This window comes from Vespula pensylvanica, chromosome 13 (genome assembly GCF_014466175.1).
Source record: "Vespula pensylvanica isolate Volc-1 chromosome 13, ASM1446617v1, whole genome shotgun sequence".
Taxonomy (NCBI): Eukaryota; Metazoa; Arthropoda; class Insecta; order Hymenoptera; family Vespidae; genus Vespula; species Vespula pensylvanica.
This window is the reverse complement of record NC_057697.1, coordinates 14,165-39,361: the sequence shown is the minus strand read 5'-3', so window position 1 is coordinate 39,361 and position 25,197 is coordinate 14,165. Positions and strand designations below refer to the sequence as shown.

Below are 25,197 nucleotides of genomic sequence, written 5' to 3'. Positions count from 1 at the left end.
GACGCGAGTAGAAAAATATCGAAAGAAATATAGAGATGTAGCACTATACCTCTCTCTCGCGCACACGCGCACTATCTTTCCTTTCTCCCGCCAAAAGATTATTCGCGTCACATCGGAAAATCTCGTGCGTCGAACGTTAACTTCGTGTGCGCGTTGCATTAGTTCGGTTGACTTCGGATATCTCCGGCGTGGAGTTATGGCTTTGCCCGGCAAGTCGGCGCTCAGGACAGTCAGTTCAAACGCGTCGCAAGTGTCGCGCGTTTCCTTCTCTTCTGATCTCGGATGACAGATCATTGTTTCGTATTTTCGCGTTCTTCGGCGATCCGATCGCTGTATTTTTCACTAACAAGTGCAGTAAACGCAAGCTCCGAATTAAAAAAGAAAGTGTAACATCGAACTTTAAGCGATAACGAAGAAAAAGAAAAAATAAAGAACGAAATATGACGGACGTCCAAACGAATTCAACCAAGGAGGACGCAGCATCGAAGAGGCTACAGCAGGACGACTCGACGTTTAGAACAGGTTGGTGACGACGAGATCTCTTCTGTGGGAGGACGTTTCATCTTCACCCACTTCTGTCGTTTCTCCCAGTTCCTCGCAGCTCTTGCGTACGTCGGTAGAAAAGTCTGATTGGTCGGGACGCCACGGGCCCGCCATCTTGACTGATGAGCCGTGTTCGATATCGTGGAAAATCTTGAAAAATAGACTTTTTAATGTCGCTACTGAGATCGACGATTTATTGTGCCAAACAGATTTGCCGAATTATCGAGAATCGGGAAAGAAATGGGAAAAGACGTTAAAAAACCTTAGTTTACGTTCATACGTCTGTATCTGACATAATGCATTTACCTATGCACGCTGTTCCATTAGTTTCTAAATGGCGCCGTAAGTAGAAGGCACTAAGCAGATCTCAAATAAAATTGCGCCTTTCAAGTTTCTTTTACTTCTATCTGATGGAATCGATCCACGAGCTGCTGTATACTTATCGCTCGCGCGCGACCGAAGTCTCAAACGATTTATACGTTCTACGCGAATACTTGGAAATCGGTTTAGTTTTACCTTTCGGCGTTAGAAACGTCGCGTTCTTACGTTATCTTACGTTAATTAGATTCTAGCATCGTCGTTGATGTTTGTCCGATATCTAAATCTTGAATGTTGGTATCGCAGAACCTGTACGCGTACAATCACTACAAGTACTACTCTATATACGTACATGTAGATAAACACGTACACATGGATATAGATAAACTCCATAGATATATTCAAAGACGAGACGTTGACGTTAAACGAAAGTGCGCTCAAAGTTTCTATATCAGCTTAAAATAAGAAAAACTCAGCGATAACACATTTTTCGTGGAAATCCTCCGTGTAGATTTATCTCGTACTCTCGCTTCGCAATTTGAAAAACAACGTGCATAACTCCGAGACTACTTTGAATAGCTCTCGCGTGTGACGAGGATGGTACTCGAGGAAAGGAAAGTCAACGAACCGCTTGGCGCCATAGTTTACGACACGTCGCACATTCTTCGACGAAAGATTTTCTTTCCTGAAATTCGTCGATTTTCAGACGTGTTTGTAGACGCTTTCACGTAAATATCATATACTTATTGTCTACTTTTTATCAGACGCTTAATTGCATGCAATTCTTTATATCTTCAATGAAGATCGTGTCGTGGAGAATACGACAGCAAGTTGTTCGAGTAAAAGTGAGTATCGTCTTGGAATGAGTTAACATCCGATTAGACGCGGTCGATTGATAAGATCGATTGATTGACTCTGACGAGGACCAAATTGAAAAGCGTGGAAACTCTTTAGCCGTTTGTTGGGTCAATAATTTATGCCGAGAGCCGTACGAACAAAGTGGTAGACAGTTTCTCTCTGGTTTCTCACTGATTTAGGAATCATAGGATTCTCTCGAATTCTTTGAAAAAGTCTGCCGTGTTTGATATGAACTTGAAACGAACGACCGTACGCACGTAGAAAATCTAAGAAGCCATCTTAAAATGCCGATTATCTCGTCGTCCCAAGCGGGACACTCTCCCTCCCTCCCTCTCTCTCTCTCTCTCTCTCTCTCTCTCTCTCTCTCTCTCACTCTCTTCAGTTCGCACGCCTAATTTACTTTGCATAATTCTTTCGTCGAAGCTCATTGTGATCGCGGACGTGAGATGGGAAATGCGTGTCGCATTCTCTTCCCAGATTATAACAATTCATTTCAAGGCGACTAAACGCTCAAGCTGTCCCAGCAAAGCTTTTACCGTGCCAGGTACTAAAAATTGTCCGACTGTCGTGCCCCACGGCAATCGCGATTATAATCACGTGAAAATAATATATACATGTAGGCAAGTAACTATATCGAACGATGCGATCGTTATCTCGGTCTATTAATTTCGTGAGTTTACTATTGAGAAAAGATCAAGAGAGAAGACATAGCATCGTGAAAAATTTAACGAATCGTCGCTTCGATATGCTCGAAGTGATGGCATACTCGAAGAAACTCATGTTTTCTTTTTAAATCATATAGGTAACACAAATTGCCTCTCACAGTATACCATCGAACTTATTTCACGCTTCTTCTTTCCTATACCACCATTTTCGTACATTAAGCCTACGGCACGGTTTCGGCCGTGAAATCAAATAAAAGAACGAGTGTCTCTTAAACGAGCTGTCAAGGTCTTGCAAGGATAGATTACGATCGCATTCTTTTTCTCCAGGCAGCGTTCGCACGGGACGATTTTCGCGCTTCCTCGGTGCGTTGTCGATTCGTATTTTCTAGCTTACATTGTGTACATCAGAGAAAAATCAATGTCGTACAACGACAAAAATTTACGGGAATGCAAAAATGAATATTAAATGGTGTCCATTAAGAAATAAAGGAGAGTTAACGGGCTAACGATGTTTGTGGGCGTGTAATTGCAGAATTGCCGTGACTGAACGTCGATGATGGGTACCGCGACCTTAATCGGAAGACCCTCCGAAACCATAAATGGAACGGCGCGACTCTGCTCGGTTTGCCATCCGCAATTTGATCGACGCTTCCGCTTGGCTTCTCTCTTTAAGTGAACCTATTGCCGGTTTCAACGATTTCGACTATACTTACCTACTCGTCTAGATCGACGTTCGATTTAATCTTTCATATCCTCGTTAATCACATAAAAGAACGCGACGAGTTTCCGGATAAAAAAAAATTCGCGAAAGAACGACGACTCTTTCCTCGCATCTTCAACTCTACGATCACTTAATGACTCATCATGAGGCGTGACATCCAATAATACGCAAGCGCACGTCGTTTTATGAAAGCTTGTCGTTACTGGTCAAGGTTCTCTCTCGTCGGAGAACCAGGTCCAGTACCTGATGTTCCCCGACATGTTTTTCATCGCTATTAAAAAATATCGTTTCTCGACGTGTTTGCTGGCCGTTGTACTCTTTTATGTACATACCTATATCCAAGCAAATTCGTAAACGGAAAAATGAAGTGCATTTCTAAACGCTCCACTGTTAACATACGTGCTTGTTGTGAATTCTCAAGTTTCTACTTGATATTGGAGTTACGCGCAATTAAATTTCACCAACGTTCCCCTCCGTACGATCAGCCAGCCAATGAAAAAGTTTGGCAAACCCAAATACAACGTCTTTCCGAAACCGTAATGAAAATCTCACGACTATTAGTTCCAGTGAACGCAACGATCTCCAGGAGTGGAAGCTTTGTTGAAATTCCAACGTGCCAGCACGTGATCAATCGCGTTTGGCCTATTAACGAGTACCTCTCCTACGCTACCAGCTCGTCCAACTATAATAGAGTGGACAGCGCGACGATGAGCAAGAACAGACAGAACAGCGAGTTCAGTGACCGTTAAAGCTTCTCGAATTGAACGACGGAAGGAACGTGCGGAAAAAGAGGAGAAAACTACTCGATCCCTAAGACGCACCCACACAGCATCCACAGTGTATCCAGTGCTTGTATGGAATCGCTGAGAAAGCTTTTTTCTCTTTCTATCTGTTTCTAAAGAAGGGTCGTATGGACGATAGCATACGAGGTCGACTCAAACGATACAGCTCGTTGTTCGTTCATGAAATAGTTACAATAATTTAATTATGAATGAGCCCGACATCGAATAGTTGTATCGATAAGTTTCACATTTATTTCGATAAAGTCCAACCATGGGGTCAGTTAGTTTCTTTTTTCGAAGATAAAATCGCAGGTCAGTATTTCCTACTGTTTGCTACCAATCGCCAACCAGTGTAATGACGAAAACGAATAGGCGCGTGGAATAGTGGAAGAGAATAGAACTCTCAGCTACAGCTATTTTCGAAAGGAGTAGCAATGCCAGTGCGTGATTATGCAATATCGCGGTGAATAATCCAGTCCGGATTGACGGTGTCTAAACGCGAGGCCTTGACTGCGTCTCTCTCTCTCTCTCTCTCTCTCTCTCTCTCTCTCTCTCTCTCTCTATCTATCTATCTATCTATCTATCTATCTATCTATCTATCTATCTATCTATCTCTCTTTCTCTCCCTCCCTCTTTCCTGAACAGCAAGAGTCCGCACACGTACGAGAATCGCTCCTCATCCTCGAAAAGCTATCCGCGAGATGAGTAGAGCACCTAGTTGCGATAACTTCCACTAAACGCTCTAATCTCGTCTTCGAAGGAATATCGATCTAAGAAGAATGATTTAAGAGATAATTAAGTTCTAATTTCATTTAATTTAAGAAACTGATGAGAAAATAGAGCTGTATATGATATAACGGTCAGCGTCACTTTTATATTGACATATCGCTTTCTTTGTGACAGCAAGTTTCGAGGAAAAGGAATGTGACGCAACGACGTCGCTTTTAATTCTAAATCGTACGTAATTCTATATACACATTAATCACATTACGTTTCCTTTAAACGACATCAAAGTGCATGGTTTGCACCGCATTTGGACCATGGTCCAATAGCTGTCCTGTGTCGCGTTACTTTCCATAGCAGGTACACTCGAGTCTAACTCAAATATAAAAAGCTTTCCTTCGGGTTTCTGCTTGGATGATGGAACAACCTGCCGTCCGTAGCTCGAAAACGTACTGCACTGCGTGGATTAAAGATAACTTCTCACTTGGAATGTTCTCTTTAGCCGTATAACAACCGCGTGCCGATAACGATCCGATCGTTGGCGTACCGACGATTACATCAGCGATAAATTCGTATCGTCATTTATTCCACGAGGTGAAAAACGTTTGTACGATTTATATCAGTCTCATGTTAATAGACGCGACTTGAGCAATCTAAGACGTAATTTCGATTAGTTTTTTATTTTTATCCCCTACCGCGCGGCCGCGATAACGATAGATCCGCAAATTACCGAATTTCGACCGATTTAAATACTCTTCATTATAAAATACAAAATTTTTCTAAGAGAAACTAACAATGTGACCGTTCAAGAGATCTCTAGTCAGTTATCATATTAATTATAAAATCTTATTCTGCGATATATGCATTTACTTTTGCATCATTGATTGTACTTGCATATACGTGTATGTGATGGATGTGTGTGTGTGTACACATGTGTGTGCTACAAATATTCGCCTATTCACGATACAGAACAATGGTAGCTTTGGTCCATTCGACGTGCAAGAAGAACGCACAGAAGCTGGTATTTTAATGAACTTCGTAAAAACGTCTGATGTCAGTAACTTAAAGTTTTCATTGAAAAATAACTATGACGGCAAACGTTTTGGGGGAAACAAGTATCTTCGTATTGTTATTTACGGTTGAAAAGCTAAACGGCGTTATACCGCGACTTCCGGTCGCATTAAACGGCGATTTCTTACGATGCAAGAATCTCGTATGTAAGTTGGTAGGCGTGGTAATTAACTTTTTATTGTAGTCACGCCGGTAGTTGAACGTGGAAGAAAAACGTGATAACGGTCGGTGATGGTAATTACCGTTCGATGGAGGACAACATTTACATGAAATTTGCACATACACGATCATAAAAGCTGTAGATCCATATGCCATTGTGAAGCATCCCGGTCGAAAGTTAATACCGGCGAGCCATTTATGTATCTAATTGTAAATAAAAATGATAAAACCTAGTATCACTTAACCTACAGATTTTTCGCAGATTTATATCCTTTTTAATAGGTATTAAGCGGTTTCGTTTCTCTCGATGCTAATAACTTGTGGGCTAAGTATAAAATTCTTGATAGAATTGCCCTTGATGACATCACGTATGACAAATTGATGAAGTGTGACCCATTTTCTTTTCCTGCACCCTTCGCATTAGCAACTATGCCCAATGTCGGTCCCAATGAGATGACGTTGCCTCGATATTAACTTCAGTTATGATAATCGATGACATCATATATTGAGAATTACAACCTTCGGATTCGAGCAACAACGTGAAGCGGGATCATCCATAAATATACGTAAATCGTTGTCGTAGTCGCTACCAGTGTTTCGTGAATGAGTCAGCGACCGATTTGTGTAATCTGTCTTATCTTCCTCGTTCAGTGATCGTAATCATCGATAGTTTCCATTAGCTAATTTTATTGCACAAAGAGTAAAATTGTTGTTGTTTCCTTTTTTCTTTTTTCTTTTATTTTGCTTTACAATCTGGGCGAGTACAATCTGAATTTGATCGCAGACATTAAAAGAAAATTCAAGCGTTTGGCTTTAAAGCATTGCCGTGCAGTATCGGATGCAGTAAAGCATACGAATCCAGCGTAAAGTACGAAGTCTATGCACGTGGGCGTAGAAAGAAGGGTGCGTACAAAGGCTGAGTAAAAGGCGAGGGGTCGAAGTTAGAATGGGAGAGGGAGTGCGGAGAAGGGAGTACTAGCAGGAACGGCAGACATTGGAATCGATAATAAAACGGCGCGTCGTCGCGCAGCATCCCTGGTGCCTGCTCGCGTTGGAGGCACTTCTATTGGATGTTAACAATTTGAAATATTCGTAGCCTTGTTAATATTTTTACTAGTTCAAAGAAAAGAAAAAAAAAAAACGCATCCAAGTATTTCGTCAGTAGATACTTGGTCTCGAACGTGGTGCTCTCGATGAGAAGCGAGAAGTAGCAACAAAGAGAGACGAAGAAAGATAGATTTCTAGAGTCGCGTGCGTCTAATGAGAAGTACAAAGCTATTAAAAAGACGAGCTCCGTTCGTTAAAGCGTGATCAAAATGGAGTTTCTTGCGTAGACGTAAGTAGAGGGTGCAGGCAGACGCCCTTACAAAAATTTCAAGTCTTATAAGTCTCGCGGTTACCCACGTACGCGTGTGGAAAAAGGGTGTGTTCAATTTAAAGTTCGAGATGGGGACGGCCAAGTCCCGTAATTCTCATCGTCTCGACTCACGTTCGCTCGACTCAACGACTCGCCGTTTCACCGAATTCATTGACATAAGAAACAATAGCTATTTTTCAAGTATATAAATAATTCGATACTTGGAAATGGTCACTTCGTTGGTCACGGATATTTTGTTGTACATATAATTAGACGCGCATAACGTTAAGTCGTTTTTAATTCGTTAAGAATGATCGAGGGCACTCCTAAGTCGTACCGTCAACGTGGATACTTATTTCGAGGCGTAACTGATCGGTGGTGTAGAATTATCTCTGCGCTGTATCGACTTACCGATAATACCACGCTACCGGATTAATCGACCGAATCGTCGTCTCACTTTGGACGCTTGAGTTGCCACAAAAAGAGATGATACTTTGTGCGTCTCGTCAAAGTGTAGAAATTTTAATACGAATTACTTGTATTTCTCTATTTATATTACTATTTTTTGTCATAATACATAATTGATCCTAATGCTTCGTTATATGGATTCAATTATCTACTAGAACGAATGGAATATCTATGGGAACGAATCGGACAAACGCTGAAGTTTAGCAGTACTAAGGTTGGCTACGTAAACCAGGAAAGATATGTTTAAAGTATCGTTGCCAACTAAATGAAATTAAAGAGAAGAAGTGAAACAATAAAAATGAAGTGCAATTGAAGAAAAAAAAAGGAGAAAGATAGAACGCGAAAAGAGAATTAGCATCCTTGACGTGTGTGAATTTACGCGCGATATACGAGTAGTATACGTGTATAATGAAAACTAGCTACTTCAAACAGGTATCGGCCCGGCACGGTCTGTCTCTCCAAAAATAGCAACGTGTCACCTTTTCCTTTGCCTTCGACCAATTCCCCACGATCCGATATAAAAATACCTTGTCTTATTTTTTTTTCCCGTATCTAAAGCGATATCCCGTATAACACACACACGCACGTACATATATATATGTGTGTATATATATATATATACCACATACATATATATTATACATACACACGTGCGAATGCTTGCTCGTAGTAATGAAATGTTGCAATCGAAATCTTGGAGAATAGTTTTAGTCACATAGAAATGACGAAATTGACGCGATGCATTTCTCGATCGTTTAGAGCCTCGTAAACAATCATTATAATCGATATTATTTAAGAGGATGATGCCCGAACAACGGTACAACAGCGAGGTCGCAAAACGAACTTAATGCAATACCGGGACAATTAACGCCAACTGGATTAGCACTCTAAGGCTTTCACTTTTGTTTTCTTCTCTTGAAGTAACGTGGCTTTCGCGTAACGAATAAAACCTGATCGATCCATGAACCATTTCTCTCGAAGATCTTTCGCGCGGGCTAACAATCGCACCTTTCCTTTTTCTTTGCACTTTTTACATAGATATTAGAGAGAAATATCGTAACGAAATTCTAATCGATAACAAACATTCTGAGATTCTCATTTTATCAATTTATTCTCGGATATCTTTAGTTTGATACTTTAAGACGATCATACCCGAATCATCCAGAAAGGACTTGAATTGTATTCGTTCATGAAACGATCGATCCTGTTTTGAGAGAAGGCGTTCATCCATAACGCTCTCCCCCGCCCCACCCCTCTCTCTCTCTCCGTTCCTCTATCTCTCCCTCATTCTCGTTGCACTTCGCTATGAATTACGTAAACGGGATGACGTCATCTGTCGCGTGCGTACTCACGATGCTCGAATATACACGTATAATCCAAAGAAGAACGAGCAACGCCCAGATGCGAATCCGTCAGAAACAACTTTCAAGTGGAATAGAAAATTCCTTCGATAGTAATCAGTGGATATTATGATTCCTCGCCTAGTTTATCGACGTCTTCGTCTTTTTTGTTATTTAATTCCTGTATTTAACTCCTATATATAGAGAAGCTAACCTAAAGCTTGCGTCTGGGTTGAAAGGATCGAGCCATGTGTTTTGATAGTCCAAAAGCTGGAATTCCAAAAAATGTAAAGATGCCGGATTTGACGGCTAGTCTCCTGGTTTATCGTTCTTTCCTAAGCGAAAGTAGTGTATGTTTGTCGCGTTGCACAAGAAAAGGGATGAAGTTTATCGATTACCATCGATAGAAGAGACAGTAGTACGCAGTTCGATGCTAAAGGGGACTTTGCTAGGCTTCCATCGCATCGTGGATTAGGAGGAGTCTTCCGAACGAAGCGCACGACTGCCAAAACGAATTCATCCAGCATTCGTGGAAGAATAGAACAAGATTTTCTCTCTCTCTCTCTCTCTCTCTCTCTTCCTATTCGTTACTTTCTTTATCACTTTCGATAGTCCGTTCTCTTTTCCTAGCCAAAGCTATTAATCGTTAATTATGAACTCTGATTATTCGCGACAAGGGGAGACTTTAATTCTCTATAGAGAAGCTTCCGACGATTAGGACTCATCACATCAGCATTTTTGCCGAGTGAAACAAGTTGTAAAAAGAGAGAGAAGATAATCGCAACGAGTTTTTCTATAAAAAATTATCTTGTGCATCGGAGAAGGCATGGATAATATTTTGTTTCTTTTTCTTTTTTTTTTTTTTTTTCTTCGGTCGGTACCTACTAAACCTTTGGGCTCTGTCGGTACGCTAGCAATATTCGTGGTAATGGCGGTTGTGTAGTGCCAGCAAACAGACCTCTTACTGCTAAAAGATAGTTGGGTAGTTTCTTATTGATTTTAATTCCTGACTAACGGCGGACGGTATTTCAGCCATATGGCGAATCGGATAGAGATTCGGTAAGCGGAAAAACGTAAATCTCAAAGCGTAAGTCTCGTAAATGATATTGGAAAGAATGACAAGTTTCATTGGTTTACGTCGGCAACGCGTAATTGTCGTTTTTTAATTTAATCGATGTAATTAATAGTACGCTCGCATCGGTCGCTGTTAAAGTAGTATCCTGCTTTATATAATATTGATCGATTGTTCAAAAAACAAACATCTGAGCAGACATGCTGAAACAACAATGGAAATCATTATCGCGCAGGCAAACGAAGCTGATAGCAGGACAGGCTATTTAAAATATTATTTACTACATGCATTCTTAGGTATTCAAGGGAAGTATCAGTCGAATAATTTCAAATACCTGAATATATACAACAGTACCGATTTGTTCTATTTCGATAAGAAATTATTTTTGACGATGTAACAATTCCTTAAAATGAATGTCGTAGATCTTAAGAAAGACATTTAGGAAATTGTTCAATGTGTCAGTGTTTCAATATAGACAGCGCGTATCGCGACGACTCGTTGAATAATTTTCTTCGTATTCGTAATACCGAGCAATCATCCTCCTACCATGTTTCTCGCTCGTCACTTTTGTAATATCGATTTTCCGCTTGAATGTTGCTACCATTTCTCTTTCTCGCTTGCCAACAAGATACGCTGTTAACTAATACTAACGAACAAATATTATTCTGTTTCAGGTAAGAGAAAGAGATGAACTTAAACTATGAAGAAATCCGAAGCAAAAGCTCCATCGAATTCGATATAGATAATGGAGTAGACTTTGAGCTATTTAATGCTTCGACTTAATGACTTTAAGGTGAGTAAAGACGATAGTTTTCAGAGGGATTCAAAATGATAAAAGCTCTAATTGATATTAATACATTAGTCGTTAAACTCGCAAGGAATACCGCAACTCCACGATGCGACAGCACTCATAAGTCTTTCCGTATCGATAGCATCGCCACGAGAATACGTACTAGCAAAGAAACGTGGTAGTCGAATGAATGGCTCGACTGTTTCCTGACAAACTCTGACGTTTCATGCACGAAATACCGACATGTTGCGCGATAATGAAGCGTGAATTAATAAGTCGACGATGAATGAGAGGAGGAAAACCGGCGTCAAAGCGATTTATTATGAGCGCTGGAACGTCCGCCCTACCGAATTGAAAACTCAATGTGGATCGTTCTCGTGCGATGATATTTCTTTTATTATATTTTATAAGTATGTATCAAATAAGAAAAATGCATTGTATGAAACAAGAAAACTGTCTGTTAGTGCTTCATTTCGCAGAGAAACATGGAACAAATATTCACATTCGTTTCTTACATCTTCTCAAGAAAAGAGAATATCAATTGGTGGTATAATTGCTCGCAGTGTGTGTATGTGTGTGTAAAGGATGACGGAAAAAAGAATTAAGGAGAAAGAATCTTAGCGTGTCCGTTTCGTATGCATTCGTAAACCGGAAACCGGGCTTTCAGATTCACCGCGAAAAGAGTTTCAAAAATCCAACAACACGATGTCGAATAACGGGGAAATTAAAGTGGCACCTTCGAAAAGAAGTGGGTGGAAGCAGGAAGGAGTACGCCTTCTTCACTCGGCTCATCGCGTTCAAACGCACGCACGAGAGAACGATTTGCAATGTATGTGTACGTGTTCGTGTTATTTAACGAGGTCATCCACTTTTTCTTTTTTTTTTTACCAACGACAACCAGGGTAAAGTACTAGCGCCTGTTAACGTCCAGACTCTACTATTCACGTGTTGCTCTTATGAGGTATCTGAAACTCTCAACGAAACCATTTTCTGTCTTTGAAAGCAGAAAAGATTATAACAGATGCAAGCAATGTTGGACGTTCCACTTTTCACACTGAGGACTACTGAGAAAATCAGGTGGTCGGATCGATCGTCGAAATGGTCCTCCCTGCGTGTTGGTTGCGTCCCCGCTGTCACCTTCTCGATAGAGCTAGACGCTGAGCAGGAGCTCGAAGGAAAACGGGGTCAGGAACGGATATAGGTATCGATAGTCCAACACCACCGCCCATTTAGAGGCTAGTATCTCTCTCTCTCTCTCTCTCTCTCTCTCTCTCTCTTTCTCTCTCTCTCTCTCTCTCTCTCTCTCCGTCTTTTTTCCCACCCTTAAAAAAGAGGTCCCTCTTTTCGTCGATGAGAAATTGCATTCGTTTGTAGATCTTTTCTGAAATCACTTTAAATCTCTCTAAACAATCAGTTTGTCGAGCAAGAAGCTTTAAGACGATATTGAAATCAAACTTGAAAGGACGAGAAGCCTTGACGAGTAGCATCTTCATAAAAAAAAATCAAAATTCTGAAATAAAAAGCAAATTTTTTTCTTTCTCCCTTTTATGACATTGCGTGCAAAGTAGAAACTCGGTTAGGACGAGACGTAAATAATTTATAATATAGTAGTTTCTCTCGCTAAGCTTCGACGTGGTCTCGTTCGTTCTCTCTCTCTCTCTCTCTCTCTCTCTCTCTCTCTCTCTCTCCCTCCCTCCCTCCTCCCTCTCTCTCTCTCTTTCTCTCTCGTCTAGTTCTCACAAGCGCGCGCGCGTTGGTTGTATATCGAGTGAGCTCTGGGTCTAGTTGTGTCTGACTGGGAGGGTCGGGCGCAGGAGCAGAGGCACGGCAGGACAAACCGACGGGGCGCACGTTCGTAGGGAACGAACGTCGGACGGACCGACGGATAGAACGACGTACCTCTTGCCGAAGAAGGACTTCCAGACCTCATACAGTTCTAGTAACGCACGAGACGGCACTCGATTGACAGCATTCTAGCAGTTCTCGCGTTTATTACGAAGGAAAAAGAGATTATAGAGACCTAGATATCCTGAGTTTTCCAGGTAAGCTTGCACAACGCTTTTTCGAGTTCGCGATTCTTTCCGAGTGATCGTCCTTTTTTCCGGTTCGTGAAAACGAGATCGATGTGAAGACTGAAGAGGAGTAGAGAATCTACCGGGTGGATATTCGTGACGTATCGATGAGTACGATCGTTGTAACGCATTACGACATTTATGAAAATTATTTTTCCAACAGCAGCGATTCCGCTGAAATTTTCTGTATTTTCACATTTTGCGTTACGTATTTTTTCGGCTTATCTGAACACAAAATTTGTTCGTGCCCTTAAAATCATACTTCGTACGATAGCGTGCACCGGAGTGAAATGAGGTCGTAGGTCAGAGGCTTACTTAAACGTACGTCGTAGATAGTCAGAAAGATTGAGTCTTATTTAATGTCGTGAATTCCGAAAGTGGATATCGAATCTTTTATCGAATCGAAAAAATTCGGAGATGTAGCGTTGTTCGCGACCGAGCTGATATGTCGTCCCAGAAAGAACCAACATATCGTGGTCGTTAACGAGACAGCGTTCGCGGATCGTTAGATCCCGTCATTGTAAAATTGGTGCTCGATTTAGTACCTGTCATGGCTGAATAAGAGATAACGCCACTTATGCAACTCTTACTACTTGCTGCGTAGCATACTCTCTAGGCGTCCCTAGAATAAGATTGCTGATCCTGTTCTCTAACGACCTAATAGACCGATAGTTAAATTAGTTCTTCTTCTTTTTCTTCTTCTTCTTCTTCTCCTTCTTCTTCGACATTCGACGGTGCTTTACTGACTCGAGCACTCGCACGAACTCGACTTGCACATAGGTATTTAGCGCTTCGGCACTCGTCACGCGCAGTAGCATTTGTTCTTAATTATTGTAGATCGTTTGATCAAGCAATCGACAGCGTCCGATTCCAATTAAAATGAAAATCATTATTAATTCGTCATCGATGCCACCTCCGCTCACTCGGTGAAATACGTGAAGTAAGATGGCATTATATTTTCTTAAGTTAAGATGGCATTGGACACTTCGTATCCTACAAAATTTGTCTTGTAATAATTCAACCTAACCTATTTGTTTGATTGTATTTATTTCCATTTGTCGCAAAACGTTTACTATGTCAACGTTTAATATGCCAAGTCGTGAAAGGTAAGACCTATTGTACGAGCCGATTCCGTCAATGACACTAGAGAACAAAATATCAGACGAGAACGTGATAAAAGAAGAAGTCAGGGCGAAGAAAGTAGGAGAAAACAGCGAACGTCAGGTATTCGAGCGAGGCTCCATGACTAGAGACAGTGTGCCGAGGGCATTGTTCCGATGGTATGGCGCTTGGAGAAAAAGGAAGAACAAAGATTTTACCGATAGCTAATAAATAAAGATGGACGCGCACGATGTGTTAGTACACTTGGTGTCTGCGAAAGTCGATCGTTGAGTTACTTTTTACTAAGGCCTGGGTGGTCGATGGTACTGTCTCAATGCTGTCGAGATCGTTAAAGTTATAGAAACTTCCTACATTTTTTCTTTTTATTCGATATTAGAAGACAATGTAGATAGTCCAAATACTTTCTTCTTAGATTCCAAGATTACATTCCATTTACGTGTAATTTCAACAGGCGCAGGCTCTAAAATCGAGCTAATGGATTAACGTACAGGAAGCAACGATGCGGTATAGGATAAACATAGCCACGTGACAATAGAACATAGTCATTGCAAAGCGTCGCCGCAGGTGATTCAAAGATGTTGCTCCTCGATAAAACGACATTGCCGCCTGCCCGCACACGGCTTCGGCCCTTATCTGTCGTTACCCTCGATCTGCTCCTACATTTTGCTCGCTCGATACAAGTTATGAATTCTAAGGGAGGATGCACCAGAGCCGGACTGTCTCCGTCAATGCGAAAATTATTCTTCTTGAATTTCTTTTGGACCTTTAAGCAATGATAGAACAATACACTCGCAATGCATGCCCATTTGTCTACGTGTCACAACGTCGTCCGTTATCTTCCTACATTTTTCTTCGCCTTTTACAGTCGAAGTATCGATTGTGTCGCGTTATTAGTCGCCCGCATTCGACGATAGACAAGTCAGCAAGGAACAACTACTTTCGTTCGAAGTAATTCCTCCGTTTGTCATTTCTTATGGACGTTAACAACAGTCCTGCTAGTCGGTCCTCTTTCCAATGATCCTGAAAATAGAAACAATTATTGAGAGAGGAAGATAAAATAGGTTGGAAAGAGCGAGCGCAAAAAATCGCACCCACGCTATCGTAAATTCTGTAACCTATATATCGACACGTCGTAACTCAACGTGTCGTCACAAACGGTATCGATTCAGTTCGGTCGAAATAAGCCACAAAAGTGCAATAGGCAAGACTCCTCTAGTGAAATTAATCCCGTAGAGAGTACTAGTCGATTATCTTCGACGGTAATCCAATCGCACTTTTTTCCATTTGTCTTAAAAATTCTCTTTCCCTCTATCGTCCGAACATACAAAAATACCCAAAAATCTAAGAAGCTGGCAGATACTGTCCCTCTATACCAACGTAACTAGCCGGTGTTTCCATAGCGTAGCAACATCTTTAGAAACTTTAGTCGTCGTTTGGTCACGATCGTTTCCTTGCGTTTTCCTGATCCAACGAAGTCAACCTCTCTAATTAAAATCTTCTGGGTAGTCTTCGATTTATCTACATGTAGATTAATTTCGATTGGATTTAATCAGTTATTGCAAAAGCTTTCGTCTTTTTTTTCCCGGAAGCCTCGCGAAGCATGAACGCGTTAATTTCCCATATTAGATATGAGACCATGAGCCGTAGTATGCATCTATGTGCATATAAACGACGGAATTGAACACACTCTCACCGGGTCGGATCAATAACTCCAGGAACGGGCAGTTGCCCTGTACTCGTACGATGCCGACGGAGCATGCACGGTCCGTTTCTGCTTTTCCGACGGAAATAAGAGCGGATGTTTTGGACGTGCCGAAGGCTAGCACCGATTGTCTTCTATAACGAAATATGTTCCTTTGGAGAAACCGATTTTCACGCTCGTCGGGCAACAAGATAAGAACGCATCGAATGAATATAAGGTAGTTCTTAGACTTTAAGATAATATCGGTAGGTGAGAAAATCCAATAAAACATTTCTTTTGCACAATTTCTTTCTCAGATATCCCGAGCCAAGTTTATTAAAGAGAGATAATAACTGAGAAAAAATATACAGATATAATAATATTCCGTAGATGTAGTTACACGCGGGCGAGTTTGACGATTGCGATCCATGTCTCCTGATAAAATTCCTGGTTTCGCCGAACCGCATTAGGCGATGAATCACCATAATGTTAGTCCTGGCACAGAGCTCGCACGAAGCTCACACCTCGTAGATTCCACACTTCTAGAAGTTGTCCAAGCGCGCGCGAACACAATGTCAAAAGGATAAGGATCAAGAAGGTACGTGGACGTACTTAATCGATCTTTTTTTAACTTTTATTCGTAAACTGTTCCAATGAAATTAAAAAAAAAACAAACAACAAATCAACAAAAAAGAAAAAAGAAGAAAACGAAAATAAGAGTGATGTCTAGGGATCGGCTCGATAAAAATACAAGAACGTCTGAAGGTTAACGTTTGTTGCGATCGAACGAGCCACATTAAAGCAACGCGTTTCTCTTTTACATTACGAAGCTCTACCCTTTATCGAGAGTGAAAAAGTTCTGATTGCGGGACTACTAAGATCCGTGGTAAATAGTCGTTTACGCGACTAGTACTTCGTGCCCCGTAGCTTTATTTAAATAATTATTTTCAATCTGCAAGCTTGTCACATACTTTTCGTACAATAACTTATTTCACGCAAATCTTTCCCTATTGCTAGATCGAATGTTGTTCTACATGAAAATATGTGTATATATATATTTGTGTGTGTGTGTGTGTATCCACCTATATGTATGTATGTACATATAATACATATACAAACTGGGCCCAGTGTTATATTAATCGGAAACACGAACTTGGATTCCGAGATACCTATATGCTTGTATTTGCCAAGGTCAATCGCCGGTAGTAAGACGATAACGCGATCTCTCATTGCGCCTCGCCGGTTATGACGGTTTGCGTGTCTTCCTCCGTTTACATTTACCCCCTTAGCCATCTGCGCTTTCCGTTTCTTGTAACTCGTTAAGAACGCGCGGCAGTTTAACAGGCCGCAACCGATATTTACCATTATTTACCATGCAACGTGCAAGCGCCCACAAAATGACTCTTCGGAGTTACGGTGCCCCTGTAAATTTTTCTTAAAATCTTTCGAAGTGCGTCCCGAATCTCGCATCTAATTATTTCAAAAATTTCATGCTCATCGAAAGAGTTCCGTCAATGTCCTGAAGTTTGTTTTATCGATCGGGGACCCTCCTTTAAAATGCAAAATGTTGTTACGTACTTACTGCATTTTCCGACGGTAAATACTTATCATCTAGGTCAATGATTGACGATAAACAAATTGCATCGGCATTTGACATCACATAAATCCTAAATATTTATTAAAAACGAAGTTTCTGAACTTAACATGTCAGCTCCACTAGTGACTAGATTACTGTCACTTGAATACATGGAAATATGGTATTTTACAATAGTAACGTCACTTCTAATAACAAAAAAAGAAAATGTCACAGAATAAATGAAGCATGTAAAAATCGTATTTAATTGATATCACCGTCACAACAACCTTGTCGTAAGAGCACATAATACCGAGTGGAGACACGTACGTAGAATGCGCGTGGTAATTTATAATTGACGGTTAACGTCGTTGCACGCATTGTAGGTACATATCAAAGTAGGCGCCTGTAACTGTCAGGTATACCGTGTACCTGACTATCGTGAATTATTCACAGTACCTGCGAGATTTAAGTGTCCATAGCTTTTATGCACGAAACGTACTACGTCTGACATGTCGATATACAGAAGAACGGGAATCTTCCAAGTTGTTACCTTGGATTGTTTTTTCTTGACAAGATGTATCATCATTTAAGTAAGATATCGAGGAAATTATGTTATTTAAGTAAAATAATTCATAGAACTTTATCTGAAACATTCTTGGAAGAATCCTCAGTAGGAAGCTGAAAAGTTGCTATATATATATATGATATCGATACACGCTGGTAAAAGTTAGACTATCGACATCACGAGCAGGAGCAAGTCCTGCTTTGCACCATAGCAAAAAATTTTATCGACAAAAATGATTCAAGATGTAGCAACGATACCATCGGTATCGTGCACATTGACTCTATTCACAGTCCAATCGAGTGACTGTTGTTGATACGCAACAGGTTCCATGGAGGACCATATTATCAGAAGCTACAAGATGCTCAAATCGATCTAAAGTCTATCAAACAACAGGTGTACGAACAAACCTCAATGGATTCGCAAGAGACGACTAACAATGCGGCTTTGGTTCGTGGTACGAGCACGGTAAGCAGAAGCGATAAAGTAAAAACGCAAGAAGGCGATATTATAATTGCAAGAATCATTCAACTTTACATAGATGGGAACTTGGCTGCAATCATATTTTTTCAACTTTATAGCCCAACATTAATTGTGTTCCCTTTTGCTCTGTTATCTGCTGATCTTAATGTTAAATCCCTATGTTGTGGTAAAAAAGTAGCAACCTTAGTACTATAAATTCTTTATTTAAAAATATTTAAGGTCACAGCCAAGGTCTCCTTATATACAGAAATTCGTGTTGGTAATCCCATTCCAACGAAGCACAAAAACGGTATTCGCCATTAAAAATTCGTAAACGCGAGAGAAAGTTTGTTTAACTTTGTTTAAAAGTAACAGCAACTGGAATAAAAAGGTGGAGACCGTGTTCACTTGTCGGGCAATATTCCTGCCAAAACACTTCTTAACGAGATGAGAAGAGCGACAGCGAGAGCGAGAGCGAGAGCGAGAGCGAGAGCGAGAGCGAGAGAAAGAGAGAGGGAGGGAGGGATAGTCGTGTACACCGAAGAAAAGGGCTTTCTTGAGTCACGCCAACCTAAAAGGCCTCGACGAATCGTGATGGATATCGATAATGTATCTGGACTACAATCATTCGTGGTTCAATCCCATAACGAAAGCAAAGTTAAGCGGTGGCAGGTACCGTGGAAATGTTTCTCGAGACGTCACCGTCGTCTCGTATTATCGAGAGATCGATGAGCCCAGGGCCGATAGAGCGCATCCCAATTTCTGCGCTTTGCACGACCGCCCTTACGATTTTCTCAATTCCCAAGCAATTACTGATCTCGAGCGACTGATGCCGTGTAAAATATCGTTTCGAAATAATTGATAGATAGGCTACCTATAGCGGTAATGGTATAGATAAAATCCTTTTTTTACGAGCAAACAAGAAACAATGTATGTATATTGAAGGATTAAACATTTTATATAGTTCATTCGATCTACTTCTTTACAATCTTGACAAATGGTAAATCAATGTGTCTACTAATGAATCTTTGAAGTATTTTCGAATAATTATAATTACTTTCCTAATATATCAATTAAAAATCCATACTTGTTTCACCCTTCATACAATAGAAGTTCGCCGCACTCGTTCTTATTAGCAATGGGAAAAGAGAAAAAAGAAAAAATAACAAGAGAAACGGAATATAGCGTTTCGACGCTACTTATATAGGAGAGCGCAACTGCCGGCAATTGTTATGCTAAAATAACAGGGCCTTAAAAATGGGGGAGCAGATTCGTCAGACTTTTACAATATAGGAACGAAGCAAGGGCAAACTTACGGATTAAGAAGCAGCGTGCACGTTCGAGTGAATACATGGGGTGCGTTTACCCTTTGCTGTATAAGGATACGCGCATGACGTACGTGATGTGGAACATGCGAAACCCCAATATTCGAAAGCCTTAAGATCCGCGAAAGTTCATATTCGTTAGAGATATTTCAAACCTGCAATTATTAGACGTGCTCGGTTGTTTTTCGTTTGCAAAGTTATATAATTAGGTATATTTCCTTTTTCATCCATTAATCATGGATAAATAATCCAGTTGGCACATCGATTAAAGGACTTAGGTAAAAATATCAATGAAGAAGTTGCACGTATTCCAAGAATATCAAGCAGACGTTTGCGTTCCTAAATTGCTATCGGGATGTTTCAGTTTCGAATAAATCCGAGATGAAACATTATTCCGTAGGTAAAGCAGAGTGCACCTCTATCGCCAGGCTTTCAAGCGAGACCTCAAGTTACTTCTACTGGGTTTCCAAGATATCCGGTATATAATGGCCCTATAGGAGCTAACCGTTCTGCAGGACAACAAGCACAACACCTTGTTCATGGTTTAGAAATTCACTCGTCCATAGGCCAATCCAGAACGAACCAACTTGCGCAACTTCGACCACACGGGCTTTCACCGAGGCCTCCTGGAAACCGAGTGTATCCTCCTGGAAACCCAGCGAATCCGTCTGGAAATCCGCCAGTCCATTCCCCTAGACAAATACAAACCAAGCAAAACCTAATACAAATTTCTCAAAATCCCCAAAGTCCAAGATTCGGATCGCCTGGAATCAGAGTAGCAAACCCATCAAGTGGAGGATCTCCGGCCACACAATCGGTAGGGCCCAGACCAAATTATCAAATACAACAAACGTCGACTCAAAGAAACGTCATTGAGCAGAGAACGGAGCAAAGAATCTTGGATCTTTCCGCACCAGCATCTACAAGTCAACTTCAAACTAAAAGTTTCAATTCACCGGGACCACTTCACAACTCGGTGACCCAAAGACCAAGGAATGATACGTCCTTAAACACAGGAAAATCAAATCAATTGTCCAACAAAGAGAACAAGCAATCTGTACGTCCTCGTATAATTATTGACAAAATGCCGGATTTGGACGAGGAAAAGACCGATCTTGTCCGAGAGAACTCTGTTCAGAAAAAGAAGACCGACATTCGCAGTGGTGGCGAGAACGATGACGACGATGACGACGTTGTGATGGATAATGAAAAGTCTCCGAGACAAAATGGTAGTGCTATTTCTGATAGCGAGAAGTCACTACGGTCGGGTGACAGTTTAGCTCCCAGTAAAGACAAATCGCCACAGAGAAATGGTAACGTTGATCGTAACAAGGAACTCCCATTGGATTCCTCCATATTATCAGAAATACAAGGGAAAAGTGAGGATACCAGTAAGTCTGTAACTCGGCCAGGCACAGCTACGATCGATACTAAACCGGAAAGAAAATCATCTTTCGAGCAAATGATCGTCCCTAAAAACGACAACGAACAGTCGGAAAAAGAAACTTCATTAGTCAAGTCGGAAGATAAAACGTCGATTAAAAATGATTCTGTAGACGATAAATCTATTTTCGCTAGAAATGATAAGATCGTTGACTCGATCAAAGAGGAAGAAAAATATGGGAATGAATCTTCCGGTAGTTCTGCATCAAAAAAAGTAGAATGTGAAATTGAGGAAACGAAAAATAAACGTTCGTTGATTGAGGAAATGAAAACTAACGAAAATAAACATGATAAAATAGAAGACGAATCGAAGGAAAAGAAAATTGAGAAAGATGAAGTCAATGAAATAAATATGAAAGAAGATTGTGGAAGGTATCCCACTAGTCCCTCATTAAATGCCATACATTCTGCAGGTCAGAATGATAAAAATGATTCTACATTAAGCAGCAATAACACCGAAGAAAAAACAAAATGTCCGGCAAGTCTTTCAAAGAATGTAGATCAAATACCGAGAACACCTTCGAAGTCTCCATCACCGGATATTATAAAAGAGAACAAACGGCAAACTCCGCCGATGCGAAGTCCTTCGAACATTCCAACCCGCGCTGACCCTGAAGAAGCATCGAAAATATTATCGAAATCTCCATCACTGTTGGATGTCACTACAGACGGCAAACTTCGACAAGCTTTAAACGATCCAACTATCCAGTCTGTCGAACAAACACCGAAAACTCCAGGGAAGTCTTTCCCTATCTCTACTCCTCCCTCTCTCTCTCCATCTCCATCTCCTTCTCCCTCTCCTGATGTAATAGAAGATAAAAGAAAATTAACTGCGAGTCCATCGAATAATTTAACGATGCAAAACCTGGAGCAAGACTCGAAAACTCCGTCAAAATCTTCCGATATCTCTAGAGCCTCTACGCCGACAGTTGTAGACACTCAGACAGATAATAAGTCAGAAAGTATAAATCCAGAAAAATCTAGTAGGCCGACGTCAGCTCTGTCGAAAGATTCTGCTTCAGAGAAACAGGCTCCTACAATACCGTCGAGACCTTCCTTGTCGGAAGCTCATGACAAGTTGTCTTTACCAGAATCCTTACCCACACCACCAAAATCACCTCAGGAAAGTGTAAAAGGTTTCGATAATGGACAGAGAAGATCTTTGTCTTCTCCTGGTTCTCCAAAATCACCGAAATCAGCGATCAATATTAAATCTACCGAGGGCGAAAAGAAAAAAACTACCTTTGCTGAGGATTCGATCATTAAGAAGGATGAAAACGTAGAGGAAAAGAGTGAAGCTTCTTCGCGAGAGACTTCGAAACCGACAACGCCTACTGGAAAGCCACGACGTGTACAGACACCCGTCAAACTACAGAACGAGAAACAATATAAAGGTTGCAAACATAAAATAAAGTACTTGCACCCATTACCATTAAAGAGGTTCAGAATGTTTTGCAATTTATTGATGAGCCTGCAGTGAAATTTTTGATATACGCTTATTTTTCTCTCTTATGCTTGAATCTATAAACGACTCTATTAGTTTTATCAAATGTTTTGATTTTATTATGACCGATATCAACGAGATTTTGCTTCGGTGTTCTCTTTATAAATTAGATTTCAATTATATAATAGTCGAACATAGTGTGTATGTGTGTGTTTTTGTGTGTATAAAACGTTTATCTATATCATATTTTTTTATTTTTACAGAGACTGAAAGTGACAGTGCAAGTAACGATTTGAGCCAGCATAACGCTGTAAGTATACGAGTATTTTCAAATACCTACCCAGAAATGAGAAGCAATATAGATTAAGATCTCATATCTCCATTATAGCCACCGACTACAAATGGAGTAGCAGATTCGCCAACAAAAAAATCACCATCAAAGACCAAAGAAAGCGACAAGAGATCAACAGCTGGATCGCCGACAAAATCACCTAGTAAGTCTGCCAAATCATTACCAAGAACTCCAGAGACACCATCATCGACAGGGAGTCAAGAGAAAAAGAGTAAGTCAAGTCCGTTATTCCATTCTTTATGTTTCTCAACGACAGATCCTCAATGATATAACGATCATCATTGAATTTTCCTAACGATACAGAAGTGCCAATGAACAAAATCCAAGTTGGGGCTGCACCGTCACCGAATTTGAAGACGGTTCGATCGAAAATCGGTTCTCTAGAAAATGCGAGTTACAAACCAGGTGGTGGAAAAGTTAAAATAGAGAACAGGAAGTTAGACTTTAGCAAGGCACAACCTAAGATTGCCGCGAAGAACGATAAGTACACGCCAAGTGGCGGTGATAAAAAGGTAGACCCCGTTCTAAAATTTATTAATTGATAAAAAAAAATTGGACTTTGTAGTCTTCATTTTCCGAGATTGCGAGTAAACCATGACATAGCGAAATTATTGATCCATATAATCGAAATTATACGTCCATGGCATATTGTCGAGATTTGTTTTCGGTTTATAAATGTAATATTAAGTTTGATTCGATAGATTCAATGCTTCACCAACCCATTTTTATGTACAATAATAATTTTCATTTCAGATATCTCAAATGAAACTTCAATGGAACGCGAAACCTAAAGTGGGCTCTTTGGAAAATGCAACGTACAAGCCCGGCGGCGGTGATAAAAAGATTGAGACGGTGAAGCTGGATTTTAAAGACAAAGCAAAGCCAAAAGTTGGCTCAAAAGAAAACGCCAAGCACGTTCCTGGTGGTGGAAGTATCAAGGTAAAAGATTCCTTTATAATATATTTTTGCAAACGTTGCCTTGTATCCTCGATGATCGAGACTTTATCGATTTTGACATTGATCTTAGCATGTCCGTGTTCTCTCTCTCTCTCTCTCTCTCTCTCTCTCTCCATCTCTAATGCACTTATCATTATTAAAAATTATAATCTAGAAACGTGCCGTTAGTGTTTCTAATGTTTGCATTCCTTTCGTAATAACACAAATTTATAGATCAAGGAAGAAGCGAGTAATAATCAATCAATCAACTGCATACCTAGATATATCTATAATACGGAAAAGAGTTAGGTGTCACATGTGTTGAAAGAGGATAATTCTTGATGATAATAAAAAAAAAAGAAAGAAAAAGAAAATCAAGCACCGAAGTTTTCCGTATATTGTCATTGATGATCAATTTATTCACATTCATATTTTGCTACAGTGATTAACAGAATGCTCGCTTCGTTCATTCGACTTAAAGAAAAGAGCGATTTCAATAAAATATATACTTACTTATTCGTGAATGAAACGTTGCATGAGGAATGTAATGTATATGCGACAATAAGAACTTAGTTCCGCGATATCATTATGATTCGTAATATTATAGTATTAGAGAAAAATAATAAAAAAAGAGAAAAGAAAATGGGAGGGTCGTGTTCGAAGCTGTTCATGAATCCTCGTCGTTCGTCGACTAACTATTTCCTCTTCCGTATGCATGCGTTCGTCCACTTGTCATTAATTAACAAGTCATTGTTATTTCTTGGTGTTCAGTCATCGGCGACGCCACCAAAGACCCCGCAGGACACGAATAACGACGTAAGTATATAACGGTCAGTTACATATCTCTATAAAGTCTCTTCCGCATCTATTCCTATATTTGGGTTCTTTCTCGTCATCCGGTACAAGTACCCCGTATGTCGGATTCTCTTATCGTTATTCAACTTCGAATTCAAATTGTGTGGAGGTAATATTTTTCCGAGGCACGGCAACTAATGAGCTTTCATCCTGTTATCATTGCCACACTAGATCATCGAATCGAGTCATTAATAATTCTACTTACGGGAAAGCGTATGCGCTTTTACAATTAATAAACTTGGATGTCGTGCCTGTCGTTTATTTCTGATCAAATACTCTTTCGCTGGATATAGGTATATTAACCAGCAAAGTAAGTAAAAGTATTGTTTGATCGGAGGAACTCTAGCATGACGAAGCATGTCCCAAAGTATTCCAAATTCTTTTTCAGAATTATACGATTTACTATATGTTACGCCATATTGACAGTAGTTTCAATTTTTTTTTTTTTTTCTTTTTTTTTTCAACGGATATGTTCATTATAGTATACGACAATTTTTATT

At 40.3% G+C, this 25,197-nt stretch overlaps 1 protein-coding gene across 3 annotated transcripts in view; it reads left to right on the top strand.

The window, feature by feature from the left end:
• Positions 1–183: 183 nt before the first annotated feature.
• The window catches only part of LOC122633909 (serine/arginine repetitive matrix protein 2), a 28,287-nt gene continuing 3,273 nt past the window's right edge, over positions 184–25,197 (top strand). Inside the window, exons 1-8 of one of the 3 annotated variants that reach the window (XM_043822377.1) lie at positions 184–522; positions 10,752–10,870; positions 20,068–22,504; positions 22,818–22,864; positions 22,943–23,117; positions 23,210–23,418; positions 23,660–23,845; positions 24,614–24,658. In XM_043822377.1, the coding sequence (XP_043678312.1) occupies positions 10,847–10,870; positions 20,068–22,504; positions 22,818–22,864; positions 22,943–23,117; positions 23,210–23,418; positions 23,660–23,845; positions 24,614–24,658 (3,123 nt within the window). In that variant the 5' untranslated portion in view covers positions 184–522; positions 10,752–10,846. Of the gene's footprint in view, positions 523–10,751; positions 10,871–18,206; positions 18,349–20,067; positions 22,505–22,817; positions 22,865–22,942; positions 23,118–23,209; positions 23,419–23,659; positions 23,846–24,613; positions 24,659–25,197 lie in introns of those variants that run through there. The other 2 variants (XM_043822376.1, XM_043822378.1) reach the window with 2 other exon arrangements.